The sequence below is a fragment of the Argopecten irradians genome, chromosome 2 (assembly GCF_041381155.1).
Source record: "Argopecten irradians isolate NY chromosome 2, Ai_NY, whole genome shotgun sequence".
Lineage (NCBI taxonomy): Eukaryota > Metazoa > Mollusca > Bivalvia > Pectinida > Pectinidae > Argopecten > Argopecten irradians.
In genome coordinates, this window is record NC_091135.1 from 68,368,187 (window position 1) to 68,392,699 (window position 24,513).

The 24,513-nt window shown below is 35.4% G+C and overlaps 2 protein-coding genes across 5 annotated transcripts in view; one reads left to right on the top strand and one right to left on the bottom strand.

Annotated features, from left to right (window-relative positions):
- Positions 1–10,183, bottom strand: part of LOC138316312 (RNA-binding protein NOB1-like) — a 28,914-nt gene extending 18,731 nt beyond the window's left edge. Inside the window, exons 1-2 of one of the 2 annotated variants that reach the window (XM_069257971.1) lie at positions 10,052–10,183; positions 6,077–6,209 (exon numbers count right to left, since the gene is read on the bottom strand). In XM_069257971.1, the coding sequence (XP_069114072.1) occupies positions 6,077–6,209; positions 10,052–10,132 (214 nt within the window). In that variant the 5' untranslated portion in view covers positions 10,133–10,183. Of the gene's footprint in view, positions 1–2,020; positions 2,184–6,076; positions 6,210–10,051 lie in introns of those variants that run through there. The other variant, XM_069257970.1, reaches the window with a different exon arrangement.
- Positions 10,184–10,352: 169 nt separating this feature from the next.
- Positions 10,353–24,513, top strand: part of LOC138316313 (NEDD4-like E3 ubiquitin-protein ligase WWP1) — a 104,493-nt gene continuing 90,332 nt past the window's right edge. For 2 of the 3 annotated variants that reach the window (XM_069257972.1, XM_069257974.1), the window contains exon 1: positions 10,353–10,453. The gene's annotated coding sequence lies outside the window, so the exon portion shown is untranslated. Of the gene's footprint in view, positions 10,454–19,668; positions 19,688–24,513 lie in introns of those variants that run through there. The other variant, XM_069257973.1, reaches the window with a different exon arrangement.

The window sequence follows — 24,513 nt, forward strand, 5'->3', positions numbered from 1 at the left end:
CGACTGTGGCGGCCATCTTGGATTTCGGATCGACCCGAAAAATAACAACACTTTGTCAGGACCATGTCAGGATCATTTCATGCAAGTTTCAGCCAAATCGCACCAGTAGAACTTGAGAAGAAGTTCAAAATGTGTTTTCAAGATGGCGGCTGTGGCGGCCATCTTGGATTTCGGATCGACCCGAAAAATAGCAACACTTTGTCGGGACCATGTCAGGATCATTTCATGCAAGTTTCAGTCAAATCGCACCGGTAGAACTTGAGAAGAAGTTCAAAATGTGTTTTCAAGATGGCGGCTGTGGCGGCCATCTTTGATTTGGGATCGACCCGAAAAAAAACAACACTTTGTCGGGACCATGTCAGGATCATTTCATGCAAGTTTCAGCCAAATCGCACCAGTAGAACTTGAGAAGAAGTTCAAAATGTGTTTTCAAGATGGCGGCTGTGGCGGCCATCTTGGATTTCGGATCGACCCGAAAAATAACAACACTTTGTCGGGACCATGCCAGGATCATTTCATGCAAGTTTCAGCCAAATCGCACCAGTAGAACTTGAGAAGAAGTTCAAAATGTGTTTTCAAGATGGCGGCTATGGCGGCCATCTTGGATTTGGGATCGACCCGAAAAATAACAACACTTTGTCAGGACCATGTCAGGATCATTTCATGCAATTTTCAGCCAAATCGCACCGGTAGAACTTGAGAAGAAGTTCAAAATGTGTTTTCAAGATGGCGACTGTGGCGGCCATCTTGGATTTCGGATCGACCCGAAAAATAACAACACTTTGTCAGGACCATGTCAGGATCATTTCATGCAAGTTTCAGCCAAATCGCACCAGTAGAACTTGAGAAGAAGTTCAAAATGTGTTTTCAAGATGGCGGCTGTGGCGGCCATCTTGGATTTCGGATCGACCCGAAAAATAACAACACTTTGTCGGGACCATGTCAGGATCATTTCATGCAAGTTTCAGTCAAATCGCACCGGTAGAACTTGAGAAGAAGTTCAAAATGTGTTTTCAAGATGGCGGCTGTGGCGGCCATCTTTGATTTGGGATCGACCCGAAAAATAACAACACTTTGTCGGGACCATGTCAGGATTATTTCATGCAAGTTTCAGCCAAATTGCACTGGTAGAACTTGAGAAGAAGTTCAAAATGTGAAAAGTTAACGCACGGCGGACGGCGCACGGCGGACGGCGGACGGCGGACGACGACGGACGAAACATGATGACTATAGGTCATCCTGACCCTTCGGGTCAGATGACCTAAAAATCCAAGATGGCTGCCTGGCAGCAATTTTGTTGACCGATCGGTTCCAAATCACAATATGCACAACTAGGGCCCTAGGGGAACCTACCTATGAATTTTGAGACAGATCCCTTCAGTACTTTCTGAGAAATAGCGATAACAAACTTTGAATAACAAAATCTAAGATGGCTGTCTGGCGGCCATCTTGTTAACCGATCGGTCCCAAAATGCAATATGCACAACTAGGTCCATAGGGGAACCTACATATGAAATTTGAGACAGATCCCTTCAGTACTATCTGAGAAATAGCCATAACAAACTTTAACTATTGAAATCCAAGGTGGCGGCCTGGCGGCCATCTTGTTCACCGATTGGTCCAAAAATGCAATTTGCACATCAAGGGCCCTAGGGGAACCTACATATTAAATTTGAGAAAGATCCCTTCAGCACTTTTTGAGACATGGGGATATCAAACCTTAACTATCAAAGGCGGCCATCTTGTTTTTCCTATCAGCCTCAAAATCTGTATGGCACAAATATGGACCAAGGGGACCCTCCATGTAAAGTTTGAACAAAATCCCTGCAGCAGTTTTTAAGAAATAGTGATAACAAGCATTGTTTGCGGACGGACGACGGACGACGGACGCAGGGCGATTTGAATAGCCCACCATCTGATGATGGTGGGCTAAAAAATGTCATTCGGCCCAGCCCTAGTCAGAAGTTAATGTCAATAAATTGATATGTGTGTATATTTATATATATATATATAAAACTACCAAATCTGATGGATTCTGGTGAAGGTTGTCTGAACTGAAGCCGGTAGGGCAGTACTTGTAGGCGCTGCAGTGTTGCCTTATCACGGATTTCATTTACAACTTCAGGTAGTGTATAAATCTTCTCACCAATGCTCTGAAAGAAAACCATATAAAGATAAAAACAAAATAGCAGGCTTTTAATACAAAGATTATGTGCATCTACGTGTAATAAACTAACAAGAGGCCCTATGGGCCTGTATTGCTCATCTGATCCAGGCAAAGAACACAAAATAGCAAGGCTTTTGATTTGATAGACCAATTTCAAATTCATCTCTTCCATCCTACAGAAGAAGCTAAGGATTTTTGGAGAATTTGTGAACATTTCCCTATTCCCCATACTACAAGCTCTTCATTGAAGTCAACAGTCAAAACTATCTAAAACATTTTGTTGAACATTTGGCTGAAAGCTGCATCAAAAGGAAGCCTGTCTTGGCTTGTATAGATGCCTCTTGAATATCATGGCTCGTAGTAGATATGGTTGTCCCTTAGTGGATAACTTCTCTACTTATAAAAACTATATAATATTTATATATTCATATATATTTGATTTTTTTTCCTAGAAATTTCTCAAAATGTACAAATTAAAATGATGTAATTTTGGTGCATCTAACATGGTTGTGCTAAGGTAAAGGACTTATAATGCATTATAAATGTGTGACATATTATTAATGTACAGATGTACACACGCCATATAATACAAGTAGGATATGATTTTTGTCAAATATTATACCTGTAAATTGAAGTCAGGAATTAAACAGGTTGAGAAAAACCAAATCTCATATATAATACCTAAGGTGGCCTAATTATATTTAATAGCTATTAAACTTAACTGAAGAATGAATGAACTAGTAAACCAATTTGTATATAAAAATAGCCTGAATCACTTAAAACGTTTAATCTCTTATATATCAAACCTCAGTTTTAAGCTGTTAATTGTTACTATGCTTTTAAAGAAGCTCCACCGCTGACGAATGGTATTTTTTCACTATAAAAAACAGGATCAGATGATTAGGTATTTTTCTTCAGTAACAAAAGTTACTTACTTTACACCATTACCACCACTGAAAAGTTTGAGCTTCTTATTTTACTTCAAGATAAAAATATTAGAAATAATTAATTGCATCCCAAAAAAATTCCGTGGCACTATGTTCTATATAGAGTGAAGTTCTGACTGCGCATGCACCAAAAGCAAAATAAATCATTTTATATAATTTTTTGTGTTAATTAGACATATGTATGCACGATTAAACACCAATTGTTGTTCAAATAATGAGTATCATTTAGGGTCTGTCGGCGGTGGAGCATCTTTAAAGGAATTTTTACAAGCTCTGTTTAATGACATATGGATAACTTGAACAATAAATAGAAATACCTTAAAATGATACTGAAGCAGAGGTTATACAAGATCAATTCATTCAAGAAATATTATGAAAGAGACAACTTCTTGTGAGGTCAAACACCTGTACTTAATATGTTTCGTCTCTTGTCACACATTAATTTTCTTTTTGTGAAAATTAGTAAAATCTTGAACTCGAATTTGAGACTTGCATCCAAATTGTGCAATAATCTAAGTAAATCCATGAACTTTATCGTGAGAAAACAGCATGTAAAATTGGTTATATATTTTGACAAGGATTTATACGTGAAAAGGATTTGTCCCTCCGGTTTTTGGACGACTACTTCCATTAATTCTGCCGGCGCAACCTTTGATGTAGCTTGTGGGTGGCAGGCTTACCGTCTTACTTTCTGAAGTGGGCTGTCATTTCATAAGTAGTCATATTTTTTTTAACAAAAATTGAAGACATTTCTTCTAAAACTTCCGTCCTTAAAGCAAGTGCTAAACATTGTGAAATTTAATAAACTTTTCCTTGGTGTTTCTTTTGACTTGATAAGACAAGTATTTGTTGAGAAAAATGTTTTTCTTATTCCCGATCAGAGCTGCTCGTTATGTCACTAAAAGATTCCATAACACCTCCAGCGTTAGTGTCATGCTTGAACACCTAAAGTGGCCTTGCTAAGTGGTTAAAAGAAAAAACCCAAGGCTAACTATGCTTTTCAAAATCACAAACAGTATTGTAGCTATTAAAAAAGACCAATACTTGACCTCACAGTTACTCCTTACCAGACACTCTCATACACTTTCATACCAAATTCTTAATTGTAGAACTGATTCTTGCAAACACTCCTCCTGATCCCCACACTATCCACGACTGGAACATGCTTCCGCCAGGACAATGACAAATCCTTCTCACTTATAGAGAGCGCAGCGAACAGGTCGAAGGACCGTTCATGAAACGAACTCTTCAGATAGAGGTGTCTCGGTAACGTTGTAGAGTTGAAAAACTTTCTCGTAAATCGGAAACCGGCAGTCAATACAAGATCCAGCGTTGCGCAAGACAGTATCCAAAGTCACACTCTCGCGTGATTACAAAATCACAATCTAGCGTGATTACAAACAAGATATACTTTGAAAATTTTCAATATGAAAACATCAGTGAAAGATAAACCTTCCAATTTATTCTTACCTTAATCTAACAATTGCATTTTGTCCTGAATCTTATCTTAAAACCCGATTTATGTGAGCAGTTGCTTCGGAAATTTTCTGCCTGGCAACGGAGAATGACGTTGAGATAAATTTTGTAGCCGCGCAGTCACATATTTTTTCAGAAAATGAAAGTAGAAGTGTCTTGTGTTCAATATGGTTTTCCTTGTTACAAACTCAATGGCAGTAATTCAGCAAAGCTATGATGATTCTGATAATTAATAAATATATAAATGGTTTCTAGCAGTAGAGTTAGTTAGCGCACACAATAAGCAATAAAAACAAAACATGTGTCAACATCGGTAAGGCTGATGGGTCAGGGGAGATAACTCTTTTGCCGTTGGAAATCCTTTATTTACCTGGCATATTTTTATTGAGTAATACAGTTTAAAACAACAAACGAAAGAACAGATTAACTGCTGCGCTCTCAGATAGACTTTGCCTAAAATCATATTAACAATTAATAAAAACAAACAAAAGAACAGATTAACTGCTGCGCTCTCAGATAGACTTTGCCTAAAATCATATTAACAATTAATAAAAACAAACAAAAGAATAGATTAACTGCTGCGCTCTCAAAATACTAAATTGGCTTTGCCTAAAATTATATTAATCCTTGGTTTTGATATCTAAATGTAATCGTGTCAAAGATTTTATGGTTATGAATCGGGCTGGTGAAGTTGTTTAGTAGAATTCACAAAATTCTTAGAGTTAGACAGGTTGGGCACATGTAAATGTTGTTTTTCACTAGTTTTGTATATAGCTATAAATAACTATAATAGCAATACATTTACATGTGCCCAACCTGTTAGACAGAATAAAGGGACAATTCAGTCTAAGAGAAAATTAAAATTTGTACATATATCGGAAAAACCAAGTTCTACCGGAAATTAGATCAGTCGGTTTTACTGTGATATGCCAGAAAAGCCCATGGTGGTGAAATGCGTGTGAAATCTTCAAACTCGCTTGCAGTCGGCCATTACACATTGTGGTAGAACATCTTGTATGCCGAAACCTGTCCCTTGCTCGTAGAGTAATGCTACTTTTGTCTAGAACTGCTCAAATCGCTCTAACAGTAGTGTGTTTACCTTATTAGGTTAATTGTCTTTCCTAAAAAATCATTTTATCACCTCCACAACGGTTATGTAGTTCATTTGTTTAACATGGGTGACTTCGGCTCGGGTATGGGTACAGTGTACATGTTGTACCTGCTTAATCGTATTCTTAATGATTCTTAATGATGTTTTCCAGCACAGGCTCCTTATAGATCCTCTTTGCTGGACTCGTAATATTTTTAGTTACATATTATGATTATAGTCACTTCCTAGCTGATATTCTCTTTATAGTTATTGTATTTGATTTCCTGTTCGTTCCAGTGATTGCTAAAATCTGTTTTTGAAGGTGTCCAATGTCAGAAGTTAATGTCAATAAATTGATATGTGTGTATATTTATATATATATATATATAAAACTACCAAATCTGATGGATTCTGGTGAAGGTTGTCTGAACTGAAGCCGGTAGGGCAGTACTTGTAGGCGCTGCAGTGTTGCCTTATCACGGATTTCATTTACAACTTCAGGTAGTGTATAAATCTTCTCACCAATGCTCTGAAAGAAAACCATATAAAGATAAAAACAAAATAGCAGGCTTTTTATACAAAGATTATGTGCATCTACGTGTAATAAACTAACAAGAGGCCCTACGGGCCTGTATTGCTCATCTGTTCCAGGCAAAGAACACAAAATAGCAAGGCTTTTGATTTGATAGACCAATTTCAAATTCATCTCTTCCATCCTACAGAAGAAGCTAAGGATTTTTGGAGAATTTGTGAACATTTCCCTATTCCCCATACCACAAGCTCTTCATTGAAGTCAACAGTCAAAACTATCTAAAACATTTTGTTGAACATTTGGCTGAAAGCTGCATCAAAAGGAAGCCTGTCTTGGCTTGTATAGATGTCTCTTGAATATTATGGCTCGTAGTAGATATGGTTGTCCCTTAGTGGATAACTTCTCTACTTATAAAAACTATATAATATTTATATATTCATATATATTTGATTTTTTTTCCTAGAAATTTCTCAAAATGTACAAATTAAAATGATGTAATTTTGGTGCATCTAACATGGTTGTGCTAAGGTAAAGGACTTATAATGCATTATAAATGTGTGACATATTATTAATGTACAGATGTACACACGCCATATAATACAATTAGGATATGATTTTTGTCAAATATTATACCTGTAAATTGAAGTCAGGAATTAAACAGGTTGAGAAAAACCAAATCTCATATATAATACCTAAGGTGGCCTAATTATATTTAATAGCTATTAAACTTAACTGAAGAATGAATGAACTAGTAATCCAATTTGTATATAAAAATAGCCTGAATCACTTAAAACGTTTAATCTCTTATATATCAAACCTCAGTTTTAAGCTGTTAATTGTTACTATGCTTTTAAAGAAGCTCCACCGCTGACGAATGGTATTTTTTCACTATAAAAAACAGGATCAGATGATTAGGTATTTTTCTTCAGTAACAAAAGTTACTTACTTTACACCATTACCACCACTGAAAAGTTTGAGCTTCTTATTTTACTTCAAGATAAAAATATTAGAAATAATTAATTGCATCCCAAAAAAATTCCGTGGCACTATGTTCTATATAGAGTGAAGTTCTGACTGCGCATGCACCAAAAGCAAAATAAATCATTTTATATAATTTTTTGTGTTAATTAGACATATGTATGCACGATTAAACACCAATTGTTGTTCAAATAATGAGTATCATTTAGGGTCTGTCGGCGGTGGAGCATCTTTAAAGGAATTTTTACAAGCTCTGTTTAATGACATATGGATAACTTGAACAATAAATAGAAATACCTTAAAATGATACTGAAGCAGAGGTTATACAAGATCAATTCATTCAAGAAATATTATGAAAGAGACAACTTCTTGTGAGGTCAAACACCTGTACTTAATATGTTTCGTCTCTTGTCACACATTAATTTTCTTTTTGTGAAAATTAGTAAAATCTTGAACTCGAATTTGAGACTTGCATCCAAATTGTGCAATAATCTAAGTAAATCCATGAACTTTATCGTGAGAAAACAGCATGTAAAATTGGTTATATATTTTGACAAGGATTTATACGTGAAAAGGATTTGTCCCTCCGGTTTTTGGACGACTACTTCCATTAATTCTGCCGGCGCAACCTTTGATGTAGCTTGTGGGTGGCAGGCTTACCGTCTTACTTTCTGAAGTGGGCTGTCATTTCATAAGTAGTCATATTTTTTTAACAAAAATTGAAGACATTTCTTCTAAAACTTCCGTCCTTAAAGCAAGTGCTAAACATTGTGAAATTTAATAAACTTTTCCTTGGTGTTTCTTTTGACTTGATAAGACAAGTATTTGTTGAGAAAAATGTTTTTCTTATTCCCGATCAGAGCTGCTCGTTATGTCACTAAAAGATTCCATAACACCTCCAGCGTTAGTGTCATGCTTGAACACCTAAAGTGGCCTTGCTAAGTGGTTAAAAGAAAAAACCCAAGGCTAACTATGCTTTTCAAAATCACAAACAGTATTGTAGCTATTAAAAAAGACCAATACTTGACCTCACAGTTACTCCTTACCAGACACTCTCATACACTTTCATACCAAATTCTTAATTGTAGAACTGATTCTTGCAAACACTCCTCCTGATCCCCACACTATCCACGACTGGAACATGCTTCCGCCAGGACAATGACAAATCCTTCTCACTTATAGAGAGCGCAGCGAACAGGTCGAAGGACCGTTCATGAAACGAACTCTTCAGATAGAGGTGTCTCGGTAACGTTGTAGAGTTGAAAAACTTTCTCGTAAATCGGAAACCGGCAGTCAATACAAGATCCAGCGTTGCGCAAGACAGTATCCAAAGTCACACTCTCGCGTGATTACAAAATCACAATCTAGCGTGATTACAAACAAGTTATACTTTGAAAATTTTCAATATGAAAACATCAGTGAAAGATAAACCTTCCAATTTATTCTTACCTTAATCTAACAATTGCATTTTGTCCTGAATCTTATCTTAAAACCCGATTTATGTGAGCAGTTGCTTCGGAAATTTTCTGCCTGGCAACGGAGAATGACGTTGAGATAAATTTTGTAGCCGCGCAGTCACATATTTTTTCAGAAAATGAAAGTAGAAGTGTCTTGTGTTCAATATGGTTTTCCTTGTTACAAACTCAATGGCAGTAATTCAGCAAAGCTATGATGATTCTGATAATTAATAAATATATAAATGGTTTCTAGCAGTAGAGTTAGTTAGCGCACACAATAAGCAATAAAAACAAAACATGTGTCAACATCGGTAAGGCTGATGGGTCAGGGGAGATAACTCTTTTGCCGTTGGAAATCCTTTATTTACCTGGCATATTTTTATTGAGTAATACAGTTTAAAACAACAAACGAAAGAACAGATTAACTGCTGCGCTCTCAGATAGACTTTGCCTAAAATCATATTAACAATTAATAAAAACAAACAAAAGAATAGATTAACTGCTGCGCTCTCAAATACTAAATTGGCTTTGCCTAAAATTATATTAATCCTTGGTTTTGATATCTAAATGTAATCGTGTCAAAGATTTTATGGTTATGAATCGGGCTGGTGAAGTTGTTTAGTAGAATTCACAAAATTCTTAGAGTTAGACAGGTTGGGCACATGTAAATGTTGTTTTTCACTAGTTTTGTATATAGCTATAAATAACTATAATAGCAATACATTTACATGTGCCCAACCTGTTAGACAGAATAAAGGGACAATTCAGTCTAAGAGAAAATTAAAATTTGTACATATATCGGAAAAACCAAGTTCTACCGGAAATTAGATCAGTCGGTTTTACTGTGATATGCCAGAAAAGCCCATGGTGGTGAAATGCGTGTGAAATCTTCAAACTCGCTTGCAGTCGGCCATTACACATTGTGGTAGAACATCTTGTATGCCGAAACCTGTCCCTTGCTCGTAGAGTAATGCTACTTTTGTCTAGAACTGCTCAAATCGCTCTAACAGTAGTGTGTTTACCTTATTAGGTTAATTGTCTTTCCTAAAAATCATTTTATCACCTCCACAACGGTTATGTAGTTCATTTGTTTAACATGGGTGACTTCGGCTCGGGTATGGGTACTGGTATTGATCAACGATTTGTAATTACAACGGTAACAACTAAAATACTAAACAATGACGTGGAATTTGTCAATATTTTATGTTATATGTTTCATAAGAAATGTAGAGCAATACATTTATGCATATTTTGCTTCTTGGCTATGTTTAACTGTTTAAGGCTGTTGGATTGTAGGGATTTCAGACAGCTTACCCAAAAAATCCATTAATTTCTACATCAATGCCTTACTATTTAAAGTGACCATATTATTTGAATATTTACGTTAGTGATTTGCTTATTTACCTGGAGTGGGGCATTTCTAATGAAAGCTCCAGCATCTGCAATCACGTTGCGGACCTTCCCCGTGTCAGCCATGATTGACATGTGCGTGTGTGTTATTTGTCGGTGTAGATCAAACGCTTTGAACTCTCTGTAGTAAACAAACATTCAACTCACCATCAAAAATGTTCATCTTATATACCCGTTTAAAATATATGAAAAATAAATAAAACACAAATGATCGTTTTCTTTTGAATATATTTTGAATGTAAATGCGTTTTAATCTATACAATAACTGTTCCCTTTTCTAGCAATGTTTGTGTAGCCTTACGTCAAAGATCACGTGATCATTTAGTTTATGGTGGATAATATGTTGGCTCAACCCGAATTTATCTCCATTTTCTAAGGCTGGTCACGACTGAATGAGTAAGTCTTTTATAAAAGTAGCCAGTTTAACGATTAAACATGTAATGTTTATTTTGTATATGCTTCACATTATATTATATTTTGCTGAGATCTGCCATTTTTATACACGAATTTCCAGAAGCTAGTAGCAAAAAATCAATTTCTCTCCTGCTCGTAAGATTCCAGAACATGAAATTGCTATCGGATTCCACGATACAAACACGGCTTGAACGGGACAGCAAGCCACATATCATATACTTGTTCAAATTGATTTCAGAACGAATTGTCGAGTGTCACATCTTCTAGATTTGCATAAACTTGGTTGCCTGTCAGACGAGGTTTCCTCGTGACCTTTCGTTACTTGGTTGATGTTGACAGTTGACTATAGAGTCTACCAGGATGTACGGTCAAGTTATCTAAATGTGTCCTTTGTAAACATCATAACATTGATCAGATTGTTATTTTTGTCGCAATCATACAAGAATATCGTGTAAAATTGTCAAAACGGTTAACAAGTTTTACACCAGCGGGAACACATGACTGATTATGAATAAAATATGGACCATCCTGAATGGTGAGCCAAGTCAAAACATTCAGATTTATTTTACATAATCACCCTCACTCTTATACACCCCATCTCCATTACAAATACACATAAAAAAAGTCTGACAATATGACAAATACATAACCAATAAGGAATTATTGGTATTCATGTCTTCACCTCAGGGTCTGCACTGGATGTTTGGGTCCAGACTGTTCTCCTCGACCTCAAATAAAATGAGTTCTAATGAATATAACTGTAATTGAGATTCAGAAGAAAAGACGGGCTCTTTTGGTTTTCTATGCTTAAAAGGGATATAGGGATGGCATCAACACAAAAACTGCACCCTTTTGGCATTCTTAGCATTTATAATATAATTTCAAAGAACAACTTTAACCCAAACAAGTTAAGAAATCGGTAAATACCTTTACCACATCCATATACTACAGCATGCTATTATAATAATTTTATGTAAAAGTGTGGCCACCCCTTCAGGTGTTAATATATTAGCAAATTCACCAAATTCAACTTAGATTTCCATACATGGTAAATCAATGTGTGGAAATATGTTCTTTTAGAGAATGATCAGTCTTGGTCTCATTTCATTGAACTTTTTCATTGTGATTATAAATTTAATATGTACTATATTTTGCAATATTTCTTCATTTTGCGACAAACTTAAAATTTTCTTAATAATGTTGGTATTCTAGGTTGTTTTCCAGTATTTTAATCTATCTAATTACATGATGTTGGAAATCTTTGTCATATTGAACATATTGCGATCAGGACCCTCTCTATCCACACTCTACATGTCAGGGACCCCTCTATCCCCACCCCACATGTCGGGGACCCCTCTATCCTCGATCGACATGTTGGGGACCCCTTACCCCAGATGTCAAGGATTCTCTTTATCCCCACCCTACATGTCAGGGACCCAACTATCCCCATCCCACATGTCAGGGACCCAACTATCCCCACCCCACATGTCAGAGACCCAACTATTCTCACCCCACATGTAAGAGGCCCCTACTTCCCTACCCCACATGTCAGGGACTTCTTTTATTCCCACATGTTAGGGATACTCTCATTCCCATCCCACATGTTGGGGGCCCCTATATATACAATTCCACCTCTCATGTTAGAGATCCTCTCTATCCCTACCGTTGAGATACATTATGTTGTAATGTATGTATGAGTAAATATTCAGAATAGGGTTGGATATCAGTACTTGTTACGGATGTATTATCAGGGCTTTTTTCAGCATGATTTAGGGCCAAAAATCTGCCCCAATCCCCATGGTAAAGCCTCTAAATCTTTCCCTATTCAAGCCTTAAATTTCCCCACATCAAAGTTTCTTAAAAATATCCAAAAATATAGCATAAACTTAATTGGTTAAGGCTTTAAATATTTGTGAATTGGCTTCAGAAAAGTACATAAAGTAAAAAATATCCAAAAATATAGCATAAACTTAATTGGTTAAGGCTTTAAATATTTGTGAATTGGCTTCAGAAAAGTACATAAAGTAAACTGGAAATAAAAAATCTTATTTGTTTTGCTTTATTTCATATTTTACATTTTTTTCCCCAAATCTTGGGGTTTGTTGCACATTTTCGCAAATTCAAAGCTATGAGCCCTATTCTCAAAGCGGTAAGAAAAAGCTCTGGTTATTGATACTCATTTTCAAAAATACTGGAATATATGTATACCCCGGTACCCGTTTTAAAAAGTATTGATACCCTTATCAATATTTGAAAAAATAAACACTTAATTTTTTAAGGAAATCCACATGGAGAAGCAACTTAATTAAGGAGAGAGACACTGTGTGTAAAGAATATGATCTTAAGAGTAATTCTGTTTTATGTTGGAAAATAAAAGTGTCTGCACAGCAACTTGTGTATTTTCTTATATAATTACAATTTTGAAATAAATGAAATCTTTATGTAGTATGTTGAAAGACAAACAGACTACAGTATATATTTCTTCAAAAGTATCATTACTGGTATCGTTAATATACCAATATCATTTCATTAATACAGGTACTATGGTATTTTAATGGTATCATTAAAACTCTCTTCCTCCTCTTACAAATTGGTATTAACCCTTTTCCCTCATCATACATGTTAATAACCTTCTTACTTTACTTTACATTGATTATGACCCTCTTACCTCACCTCACATGTTAATAACCCTCTTACCTCCCCTTACATTGGTAGTAACCCTCTTACTTCACCTTACATTGTTAATAACCCTCAATCTTTACCTCACCTTATGGTAATAACCCTCTTACCTCCCTACATTGGTTAATAACCTTCTTACCTCCCCCTACATTAGTAATAATCCTTTTTACCTTACCTTAAATGGTAATAACCCTCTTACCTCCCCCTACATTGTTAATAACCCTCTTACCTCCCCCTACATTGTTAATAACCCTCAATCTTTACCTTACCTTATGGTAATAACCCTCTTACCTCCCCCTACATTGGAAATAACCCTCTTAACTCCCTACATTGGTAATAACCTTCTTTCCTCCCTACATTGGTAATAACCTTCTTTACCTTACCTTACCTTACATGTTAATAACCCTATTACCTTCCCTAACTTTTGCAATAACCCTTTTTCCTCACCTTACATTTGTAATAACCCTTTTTCCTCACCTTACATTTGTAATAACCCTTTTTCCTCACCTTACATTTGCAATAACCCTTTTTCCTCAGCTTACATTTGTAATAACCCTTTTTCCTCAGCTTACATTTGTAATAACCCTTTTTCCTCACCTTACATTATGGTAATAACCCTCTTACCTCCCTGCATTGGTAATAACCTTCTTTCCTCCCTACATTGGTAATAACCTTCTTTCCTCCCTACATTGGTAATAACCTTCTTTCCTCCCTACATTGGTAATAACCTTCTTTCCTCCCTACATTGGTAATAACCCTCTTTCCTCCCTACATTGGTAATAACCCTCTTACCTCCCTACATTGGTAATAACCCTCTTTCCTCCCTACATTGGTAATAACCCTCTTTCCTCCCTACATTGGTAATAACCCTCTTACCTCCCTACATTGGTAATAACCTTCTTTCCTCCCTACATTGGTAATAACCTTCTTTCCTCCCTACATTGGTAATAACCTTCTTTCCTCCCTACATTGGTAATAACCTTCTTTCCTCCCTACATTGGTAATAACCCTCTTTCCTCCCTACATTGGTAATAACCCTCTTACCTCCCTACATTGGTAATAACCCTCTTTCCTCCCTGCATTGGTAATAACCCTCTTTCCTCCCTACATTGGTAATAACCCTCTTACCTCCCTACATTAGTAATAACCTTCTTATGGATGCCTACATTGGTAATAACCTTCTTACCTCCCTGCATTGGTAATAACCCTCTTTCCTCCCTACATTGGTAATAACCCTCTTACCTCCCTACATTGGTAATAACCTTCTTATGGATGCCTACATTGGTAATAACCTTCTTTCCTCCCTTCATTGGTAATAACCTTTTTACCTCCCCCTGCATTGGTAATAACCCTCTTAACGTTACCTTACATTATAATAACCCTCTTACCTCCCTACATTGGTGATAACCTTCTTACCTCCCCCTGCATTGGTAATAAGCCTTTTTACCATACCTTACATGTTAATAACCCCGTTACCTCCCCCTACATTAGTAATAACCCTCTTTACCTTACCTTACATGTTAATAACCCTCTTACCTCCCCTTACATTTGTAATAACCCTTTTTCCTCACCTTACATTGTTAATAACCCTCTTACCTCCCCTTACATTTGTAATAACTTTTTTTCCTCCCCCTACATTGGTAATAACCCTCTTACCTCCCCTTACATTTGTAATAACTTTTTTCCTCACCTTATATTGTTAATAACCCTCTTACATCAACTTACATGTTATAACCTCCATAATGCTCCTTATGTATTTTCTACGGAAAGCTCGTTTTGGATTTCCTACGGAAAGCTCGTTTTGGATTTCTTACGGAACGCTCCTTATGGATTTCTTACGGAACCCTCTTTTTGGATTTACTATGGAAAGCTCCTTATGGATTTCTTACAGAACACTCCTTTTGGATTTCCTACAGAACTCTTCTTATGGATTTCCTACGGAATGCTCTTTTTTCGATTTCTTACTGAACGCTTCTTATGGATTTCTTATGGAATGCTCCTTATGGATTTCTTACGGAACGCTCCTTATGGATTTCTTATGGAACACTCCGTATGGATTTCATACAAAACACTCCTATGGATTTCATACGAAACACTCCTATGGATTTCATATGAAACACTCCTATGGATTAACCTAGGGAATTTTCCTTATGGATTTCATACGAAACACTCCTATGGATTTCATACGAAACACTCCTATGGATTTCATACGAAACACTCTTATGGATTTCATACAAAACACTCCTATGGATTTCATACGAAACACTCCTATGGATTTCATACGAAACACTCCTATGGATTAACCTAGGGAATTCTCCTTATGGATTATAAATTACCTTCCAATTACAAAAAGGAATTTTGTTGTTTGACTTGAATATTTGTTCACTGATCAGTTGTAAATTTGTTTTACCTGTTGTTGAAAGTATTGAAAAATTTCATTGACATTTGTAAGTGTATGCAGAGTTATGTCCCTTCCATATTAAATGAAAATTAAGAAGCAGTTATTGTATTTGACTTAATGCAATCAAGTTCTAAAATTAGTACATTGTTAAGTGGCCGAGTTAGTATTACACATCAAAATTAATTATTGATTTCTACCGTTTAAAAATCATGATTATACATATTCTTTGACAGTGTAACATATCTGGAGTTTTAGATAAACTTGGATGTAGTCCATTTAAGTACAGGTGTACATGTGATATTTTCAATGATTCTAAACCCTATAACATTCCAGCTGATACATCATTGCTTTGTGGAAAAAGAAAAAATTCTCTTGTGACAGTTGTTTAGGTAATTAGCCTATCATAATTAATGACATCAGTTGTCTGCCATTGTTTTGTCCTCAGATCAAGTACTGTATCGGATTATAAGCTGCACAGGATTAGATATAACCTGAACCGTTTAACGTTCCCAAATTTGCGTTTCGTTTGCGTTTGCGTTATTTCCGTTAGCAATCGTTAGCGTTAGCAATCGTTTATCGTTAATCGTTATCGTTTGCGTTAGCAATCGTTAATCGTTAGTTGCGTTTACAATCGTTTGCGTTAGAAATCGTTTGCGTTAATCGTTAGCAGGACCCACTTCCGCTAACGTTAGCCACTAAAAATAGAACCAAATGCCGGTGAGATGCTTTGACGATCCGGATATGATATTACGTTTACCGCTTCGTGTAGAAGCGATTATCATAACATCTATGAAATAAAAAAAAATATGAATAAAGTGTATTGTATTGCATTTTATATCTCTTTTGGATGTATATATGTTTGTTAGATGTGGTTGAAATAAAAATATGTACAGTAACAAGATCGCATACATGACGTACGCTCCTATCTGTGAAAACGTTCTGAAATACTCGTATTTAAATGACATTTCAAAACTTAATGTGATTATCACTTTTTTACCATTATTATCAGAAACTAGTTACTATGATTTCTGCGAAAGCAATTCAAATATTAACGAAACTGTCTTACAGAATATTAATGTCAAAAGCATTATTTTAGAAAGAATCCACGACAACTGAAAGATTACACAAGAAAATAGCTAAAACAGATAATAAAAATATAAAAATGTTATTACAGACACGCTGCATAATATTCTTCTTGTTATGTTAAATATTATCAATGTACGAAGAACGCAAAAAAGACTCGGGAGATTTGTAAATAAATTCGTGAAAAAAAATCATTAATATGACGAGTTTGAACACGGGGAATAGGTGAGATTTGGCATTTACATGTACATATTTTTAAACGCAATTAATTAGTACTTGTATCTATATGAAAATGGAATGAATGATGTAAATGTTTGCAATGTACGAGTCAAGGACGTATAAATCCTTGGTACGAGTATACCTACAACTACATAAAGAACACGTGTAGAGAATTCGAACTGTGCAGGGGTACATGTATCTGTACGTTACATTGTAAGCCTTCACACGTACTGTACGCGTGTCAAATCAGACACGGATATACGTTTAGCTCATATCAATAAAAACTGGACAGTCACCTTCTCACATGTGTTCGTTGTTATTTGTACCTGGAATCTTTTCAATTCCCAGCGTGACGCGCACGGGTATTTTACCTGCACAGGTATATAGGTCACGACTGGTGTTACCTTGTGTCGACCCCCTGTAGCTGGCCACGGGCGGAGTTCACCTGTAATTAACACCTTCTTGGGAGGGAGATTAACTGTATACCCAACTTACCTGTGCCCCGTACAAAAATGTACACTGTGACAGTACATTTCACAGACATAATTTATATGTACTGTCGTATTTCAAAATTTTGATGTGTGCAATATGCTTTCCTATAGATTACGGTGGAATGAATTAGCTTACACTTATACATTGTATGAATAATTAATTTGTTTAAACTGTAAATTGAGGAGTTGCTTGATGTGAAATGTGATCAAATAACTATATTTCTTACACCAGTTACAAATATACGTAGACAATTTTACAGTTATCTTCAGTGTACATACATGTATGCATGTGCATCACTATCTTCATCGTCGTTGTCATCAATGATTATGCATAATTGAATTAATTTGAATATAAACAACTGGAAGTGAAATATTTTCATTCTTTATATCTTTATTATATGCATGAACTATAAAATGAGAGAACTGCAAATGGCGAAACACGAATTCAAATGTTCAATCTTTAATCTTTATTACAGTAGCTGTGGCGTATGTACGTGCATTTGTAAATGTACATGTACTATGCCTAGTCAATTGTAAGCAATGAGCTTTTATGAATGCACACCCTAGTAATATACAGGTGTAATCCGTTATGAAACAAATATTCCGAGAATACAATTTTCCATGATAAGCGGAAGAGCCTTTCGACAATCTGAAAAAACCCTGAAACTTGTGATTGATGCGGGAAACACTATAAGATGTTAATTATTACCATTGTTGAGTTATGGAACATCGATAATAGAAATCAAACATATAGATGAAAATTTGATTTACAGCATTTTAAATGTGTTTTAGTCCGAATGATTCTGACTATCTATCCGGATGTCAGTATAAAAAGCGGATAGATAGTCAGAATCATTCGGACTAAATGTGTTTGTGTGAAAATATTTCCATTTAAAGTACATGTACCAGTATACGCATGATCGCTTCACTAATTATATATAAAGTTATGACATTGTGACGGTAATATTATTAATACAGTGTTGTTGTAACAATTTGTTTGTTATTTCTTAAAATGTCGGACAAATATGACACTTAGAATAATACAATTCTCTCTTAATACATACGGTTGTACAAGTAATTTGTAAACGTACGTGTGAAGTGGAAACTTCGTATCGAGTACAGTCGTGTTTGACTTCATTGTGTGATTATCAGTAAAGAGATGTTGTAACAATTTGTTATTTCTTAAAATATCGGGTAAATATGACACTTTAGAAAAATACCATTCTTTCCCCATACATACAGTTGCACATGTCATTCATTTTGTAAACGTACATTATTTTGTCCACGGAAACTTTGCATCGAGTACTGTCGTCTTTGACTTCATCGTGTCCATATAGTTTTCATAGGCAAATGTTTATATGATATACAGAAACTTTAATCCCGAACATACTCCAGTTTTGCCTGTACTTTAGTTTGTATTTCAAAACATCAAGATCCGTAATTCATTTACCGTCAAGCCGTGTCCGTGATTATAACAATGGTATTTCCGGTTTATCATAGCCGATCGTTTTGCGTTTTGCGTTAATCGTTAATCGTTAGCCGGTATTGCGTTAATCGTTTATCGTTAATCGTTAATCGTTAGCGTTAGCAATCGTTAGCGTTAGCTAACGGACGATTTTCTTGCGTTGCGTTTGCGTTAGGCTGGGAACGTTAAACGGTTCAGCTGCACAGGATTAGATATAAGCTGCAGTGGCCCTTTTCCTCATTTCTTTCAGTTTTATACACACATTATAATTAAGTTGCATGGGAATATAAGCCTTGTATAGCCAACTGTAAAATGCAGGGAAGAAATAAGTTTAAGAAGACGTACTGGCATGTATTCATCTGTAACGCATGTATAATGCATATTTAATTTGTTTGCCCAATTAATTGCATGTGTGTATGAGATAGAACCGCCCTGTGATGTACGATGTCTTATATGCATTCATGCATGTAAACTGAAGCCTATACAACCATGCATGACTTCTATATAGGGAGATGGCGATACACAATAATTTTCAGGTAAACAATCACCTCAAAATCTTCTATAAATGATGTGGAATATACCTACAGAGCCATGTGATATATTGAATAATGATTTGACCCATTATTTGATTTTCCAGTGACAAAACAATTGCGCATTTATCTCGGCTTGTCTGCCAGCTGGTTTGTTTACACCTGTATGTGGGGAGCGCACACCAGCTGTGACTTAGAGTACCTGCTGTAGAAAACTTATCTACGTGTAGGTTTCACAATACCTCGGGTGTTATGACCTGACTGGTACAGCAACATTATACCCAGTCAGGATGTGGAATTACACATATCACAGTGTATGTCTATAGGGATCACTGCTCTCACAATCTGGTTTGTATGAACGTAAAAACCGTGTCACTGTTACATATACATGTCCTGTCGATTTAGTCCTATTTATACAACTTGTACACATACAATGTCACGAGAGTTTATGGTCGGTATATATAGTTAGGGTTCAAAAAATGGCATGGTCTAATTCTAATGTGGTGGTAGAAGTCCTAACTGATATATAAACCATCAAAGATTCATGCTTGAGGTGAAAATATTTGATCAGATCTTAAAAAGTAAAAAATGTAAATAAGAATTTCAAAAGTACACATACAGAAAATTAAAACCTGATTTTCATAATAGAAAAAAAAAATTAGTGTCTCGCTCTGGGAAAAGAGCATTTAGTTAGACTGACATTCATTAATTTTATAATTTATGGCAATTTATAGAGGAGATACCTTATATTTTTAATATTGGGTGTATTCTAGGTCAATTAAAAGCCAATATTATTGTATGAAAATATGCTGAAGCATATGTTAATAATAAATCTATTTTCCTGTTATTGTTGATAAAGTTCATATTGTGTTAGCTTGTGCATAATTTGTATAAGTGCATTTCATTGACAACATTGATACAATGATACAATGCCTTTACCTAAAGATCAGAAAGTTTAATACACCTGACTGACTACCAGTATATACTGGCCTGGGTATGACTACTTTATAAAGATACCCATTTATCCCCACCTTATATAACCAGGAAGTTTCTATGTATAAAAGTGTGAGCCTTGCCAAAAACATCCCTTCCCTGGTACTGACAAGCATTCTTATTATAATCACATCCTTGAGTAAGCAATGGTAAGCATGGCTTTCTGTCAATCTAATAAAATAACCATAAATTATTTGACCTTATACATACCACTCATGTGCTTATTGTTTGTTTTTTTTGTGAACATTCGTTACCGTCCTTAATATGTAATTCTATTTGATCTTTTTGTGTATTGACAGAGGGTCAGATCGCCTCGAAAATTCAACAATATTTTGTCCACACTGTTAGAATTACTTCTTTTCCTTATATTTACTACTTAAGTAATTTGTATTTCATAGACATATGTTTATAGGTATCCAATGTTGTGTGGAATACAACTGTTGATATTTCTTCCTTGACCTATATGTATGTAATTTCTTCCTTGACCTATATGTATGTAACAGTCATTTCAAAGCTATGGCTAAAACAACCATCATACTTCCTTTATGTTTACGCGGTTCACAGAGTTGATATGAATTAATGAGAAATATTTTATGTCTTTGGGACTAGTATATTTGTCCATGTGCTTAAATTGACTATCAATGATGAAATTATGTAATTATCAATTTACGATATATACAGTAATGGATAATTTTTTTGGGGGATATGCATGTTCTTATTAAATGGTACTGACCCATGAACTGCACAACAAGTCTATGGTCATTCAGGGCTAAAGAGTATTCACAGTGTATGAATGGAGGTGTATAGTATAATCATTATTTGCTTTTTGTATCATCACTTGTGAGTATTGAACGGGGATGAATGAAAACAGGCATGGTGTACAGGTCGGTAAAACACTAAATATCGGCATTATTCGTAACTACAAATATGTTTAACATTATAGACGTCTTCATAACATGTATATAAACAAATTCATGAACATGATTTTGAAAATAATGTTAGCAATAGATAAGAATCGAAGTGTAATCACTAAATTACAATCAAAACTGCGATATGTTTTCGGAGGAAATTCGTTTTCCCCCGTTTTTCCTTAAATATATGTTATAATTGTAACTTAAATGAGTAATTTGATTATTTATTTAATTACAGTTTCTTTATTCTACATGATTAGTAATTAGAAAGCGGCTTAAACATATCTTAAAATATGCATACACGAAATAGTTTTGTATAGTCACTTGTTACTTTACTGTATAGTCGCTTGTTTTAATTAAAAAAATACTGTATAGTCTCTTGCGCAAAAATCTCATTACAAATCGCTCATATTTCTAATTTCCAGCAATTTTCAGGCAAAAGGAACTTACATATGATATTGTTTAGGCCACAGGATGTGTTCACCATTGAGAAACATATAAACAAAAAATGGAAAGTTTCGTAAATCTAGTTTTTTATGATTTGATTCATGGAAGGCTCACTTTTTTATCACGTGATTCCCGGACGACAACGATATTAAATATGTACATACCAATCGATACAGACGTACAAGGGTAGATTAGATGCTCATCAATATCATCACTAATATTAATCAGTCTATATATGATATTATCTTTTATTAAAAAAATGTGAGTATATGAGCAATTTGACCACGACATCATTAACAGGAAATTTTGTTTGTTCTTTTGTGTCTTGATAATGGACAGACCGCCTCAAAAAGTTGACATTATTTTTGTCTATACTAATGGAATTATTCTTTTCCCTGTAAGGTATATTTGAAACCAAAATATATTTACGCGTGTGATACGATTTTACTTATTTTGCTGGTGATAAGAAATTGCGAAAATCAATCGCTGCAACAATGGCATTATACAGTAAAAACCAAAATTTACATCGCGAAATTGAATCCCCGTGGAATAACTTTAGACATGAAAATAATTTTGTAAGGGAATAGCCATTTCCAGCGTAAGAAACAGGAAATGACGTAAGTAATTTTCATTTATGTTTCTAGAAGTATTTGTTTTCTCAGTAATTCTGACATTTTTAATCATTTTTCAAATCGCTTTTTGTCCGTGGTCCGTCGTCCGTCCGTTAACATTTCTTGTTACCGCTATTTCTCAGAAAGTACTGAAGGGATCTTTCTCAAATTTCATGTGTAGGTTCCCCTAGGGCCCTAGTTGTGCATATTGCATTTTAGAACTGATCGCTTAACAAGATGGCCGCCAGGCCGCCATCTTGGATTTTGATAGTTTAAGTTTGTTACCGCTATTTCTCAGAAAGTACTGAAGGGATCTCTGTCAAATTTCACATGTAGGTTCCCCTAGGGCCCTAGTTGTGCATATTTCATTTTGGCCCCATCTTGGATTTTGATAGTTAAAGTTTGTTACCGCTATTTCTCAGAAAGTGCTGAAGGGATCTCTCTCAAATTTCACATGTAGGTTCCCCTAGGGCCCTAGTTGTGCATATTGCATTTTGGGACGGATCGGTCAACAAGATGGTAGCCATCTTGGATTTTGATAGTTGAAGTTTGTTACTGCTATTTCTCAGAAAGTACTGAAGGGATATGTTTCAAATTTCATGTGCAGGTTCCCAAGGTCCATAGTTATACATGTTACATTTTGGGAACGATCAGTCAACAAGATGGCCGACAGGCCACCATTTTGAATTTTGATAATTGAAGTTTGTTAATGCTTTTTCTCAGAAAGTACTGAAGGGATCTGTCTCAAAGTTTATATGTAGGTTCTCCTAGGACCTGCAAATTGCATTTTGGGACCAATCGGTCAACAAGATGGCCAACAGGTAGCCATCTTGGATTTTGATAATGTGAAGTTTGTTAGTGTTATATATCTCAGAAAGTACTGAAAAGATCTTTCTCAAATTTCATATGTAGTAATATGTAGTAAAAGTTTGAAAGCAGAGAAAAGATCCCTCTTTCTATTGTCAGACGTAGATCATTCTTTTGTGGGCGCCAAGATCCCTCTGGGATCTCTTGTTTTAAGTAATGACTGGTCCATGGAAATCCAAGTTATACCTGAAGTATCAACGTGGTGCATTCTATTGCATTTTCATTGCATTTACTCCATCTAAATTGTAAATGACTATATATGATTTGTGCAAAAAAGTTGACTAAACGTTTAAATTGACAGTGTATTTGATAACTCTTTTAGACTGATTTGTTTAATTTGTTAGCTTCAGAGCCTTTTATCACTGAATATATTTCCTCTATATAACAAGCGACTATACAAGTGTCCTCGCAAGCAACTATACATCGCCAGTTGAAAATATGCAAGTGACTACAATTATAACTGATCATCCTACAACTTCAAAATACGATTAAGTAAAAGATATTGTGTTCATTAAGATGTATTTATGTGTTTTATATAGTTGGATTCATTTATAAACCTGTTATGGTGCTTGAAATAATGAAAGACAGACTGAATACCTTAAAATAGTGGAAAATATTATGCTGGTGTCGCAATTCTTCGATGATGAACAGCAGATCTACTCACGAAAAGTGTCTCAAATGTAAATGCTGGTTAACCCTCAATATTATATTAGTCACTGGTTGTTCAAATTTCTATCCATAACCGAAGATTACAACAAAAACATATAGAATGAATAAAATTGGCAAAAAATATTCACGATCCATTGTTTCATTTGTCTTAGCAAGTGACCGATTACCGCTATACAGACTCGCAACTACGAAATTTAAAAAATACTATACACTACCGTTCATACATTGTGGTACCTATGATATGCAGCTCATATCAGTTATAGGTTTAAGTTTTAATATACCGGTACTTGCTTAATTATGGATTTTTAGCCCACCATCATTAGATGGTGGGCTATTCAAATCGCCTTTCGTCCGTGGTCCGTCATCCGTCTGTCCTTCCGTCCGTCCTTCCGTCCGTCCGTTAACAATTCTTGTTACCGCTATTTCTCAGAAAGTGCTGAATGTATCATTCTCAAATTTTATATGTAGGTTCCCATAGGACCCTAGTTGTGCATATTGCATTTTGGGACCGATCGCTCAACAAGATGACCAGCGGCCATCTTGGATTTTGATAGTTTAAGTTTGTTACCGCTATTTCTCAGAAAGTACTGAATGGATCATTCTCAAATTTCATATATAGGTTCCCCTTGGACCCTAGTTGTGCATATTGCATTTTGGGACCGATCGCTCAACAAGA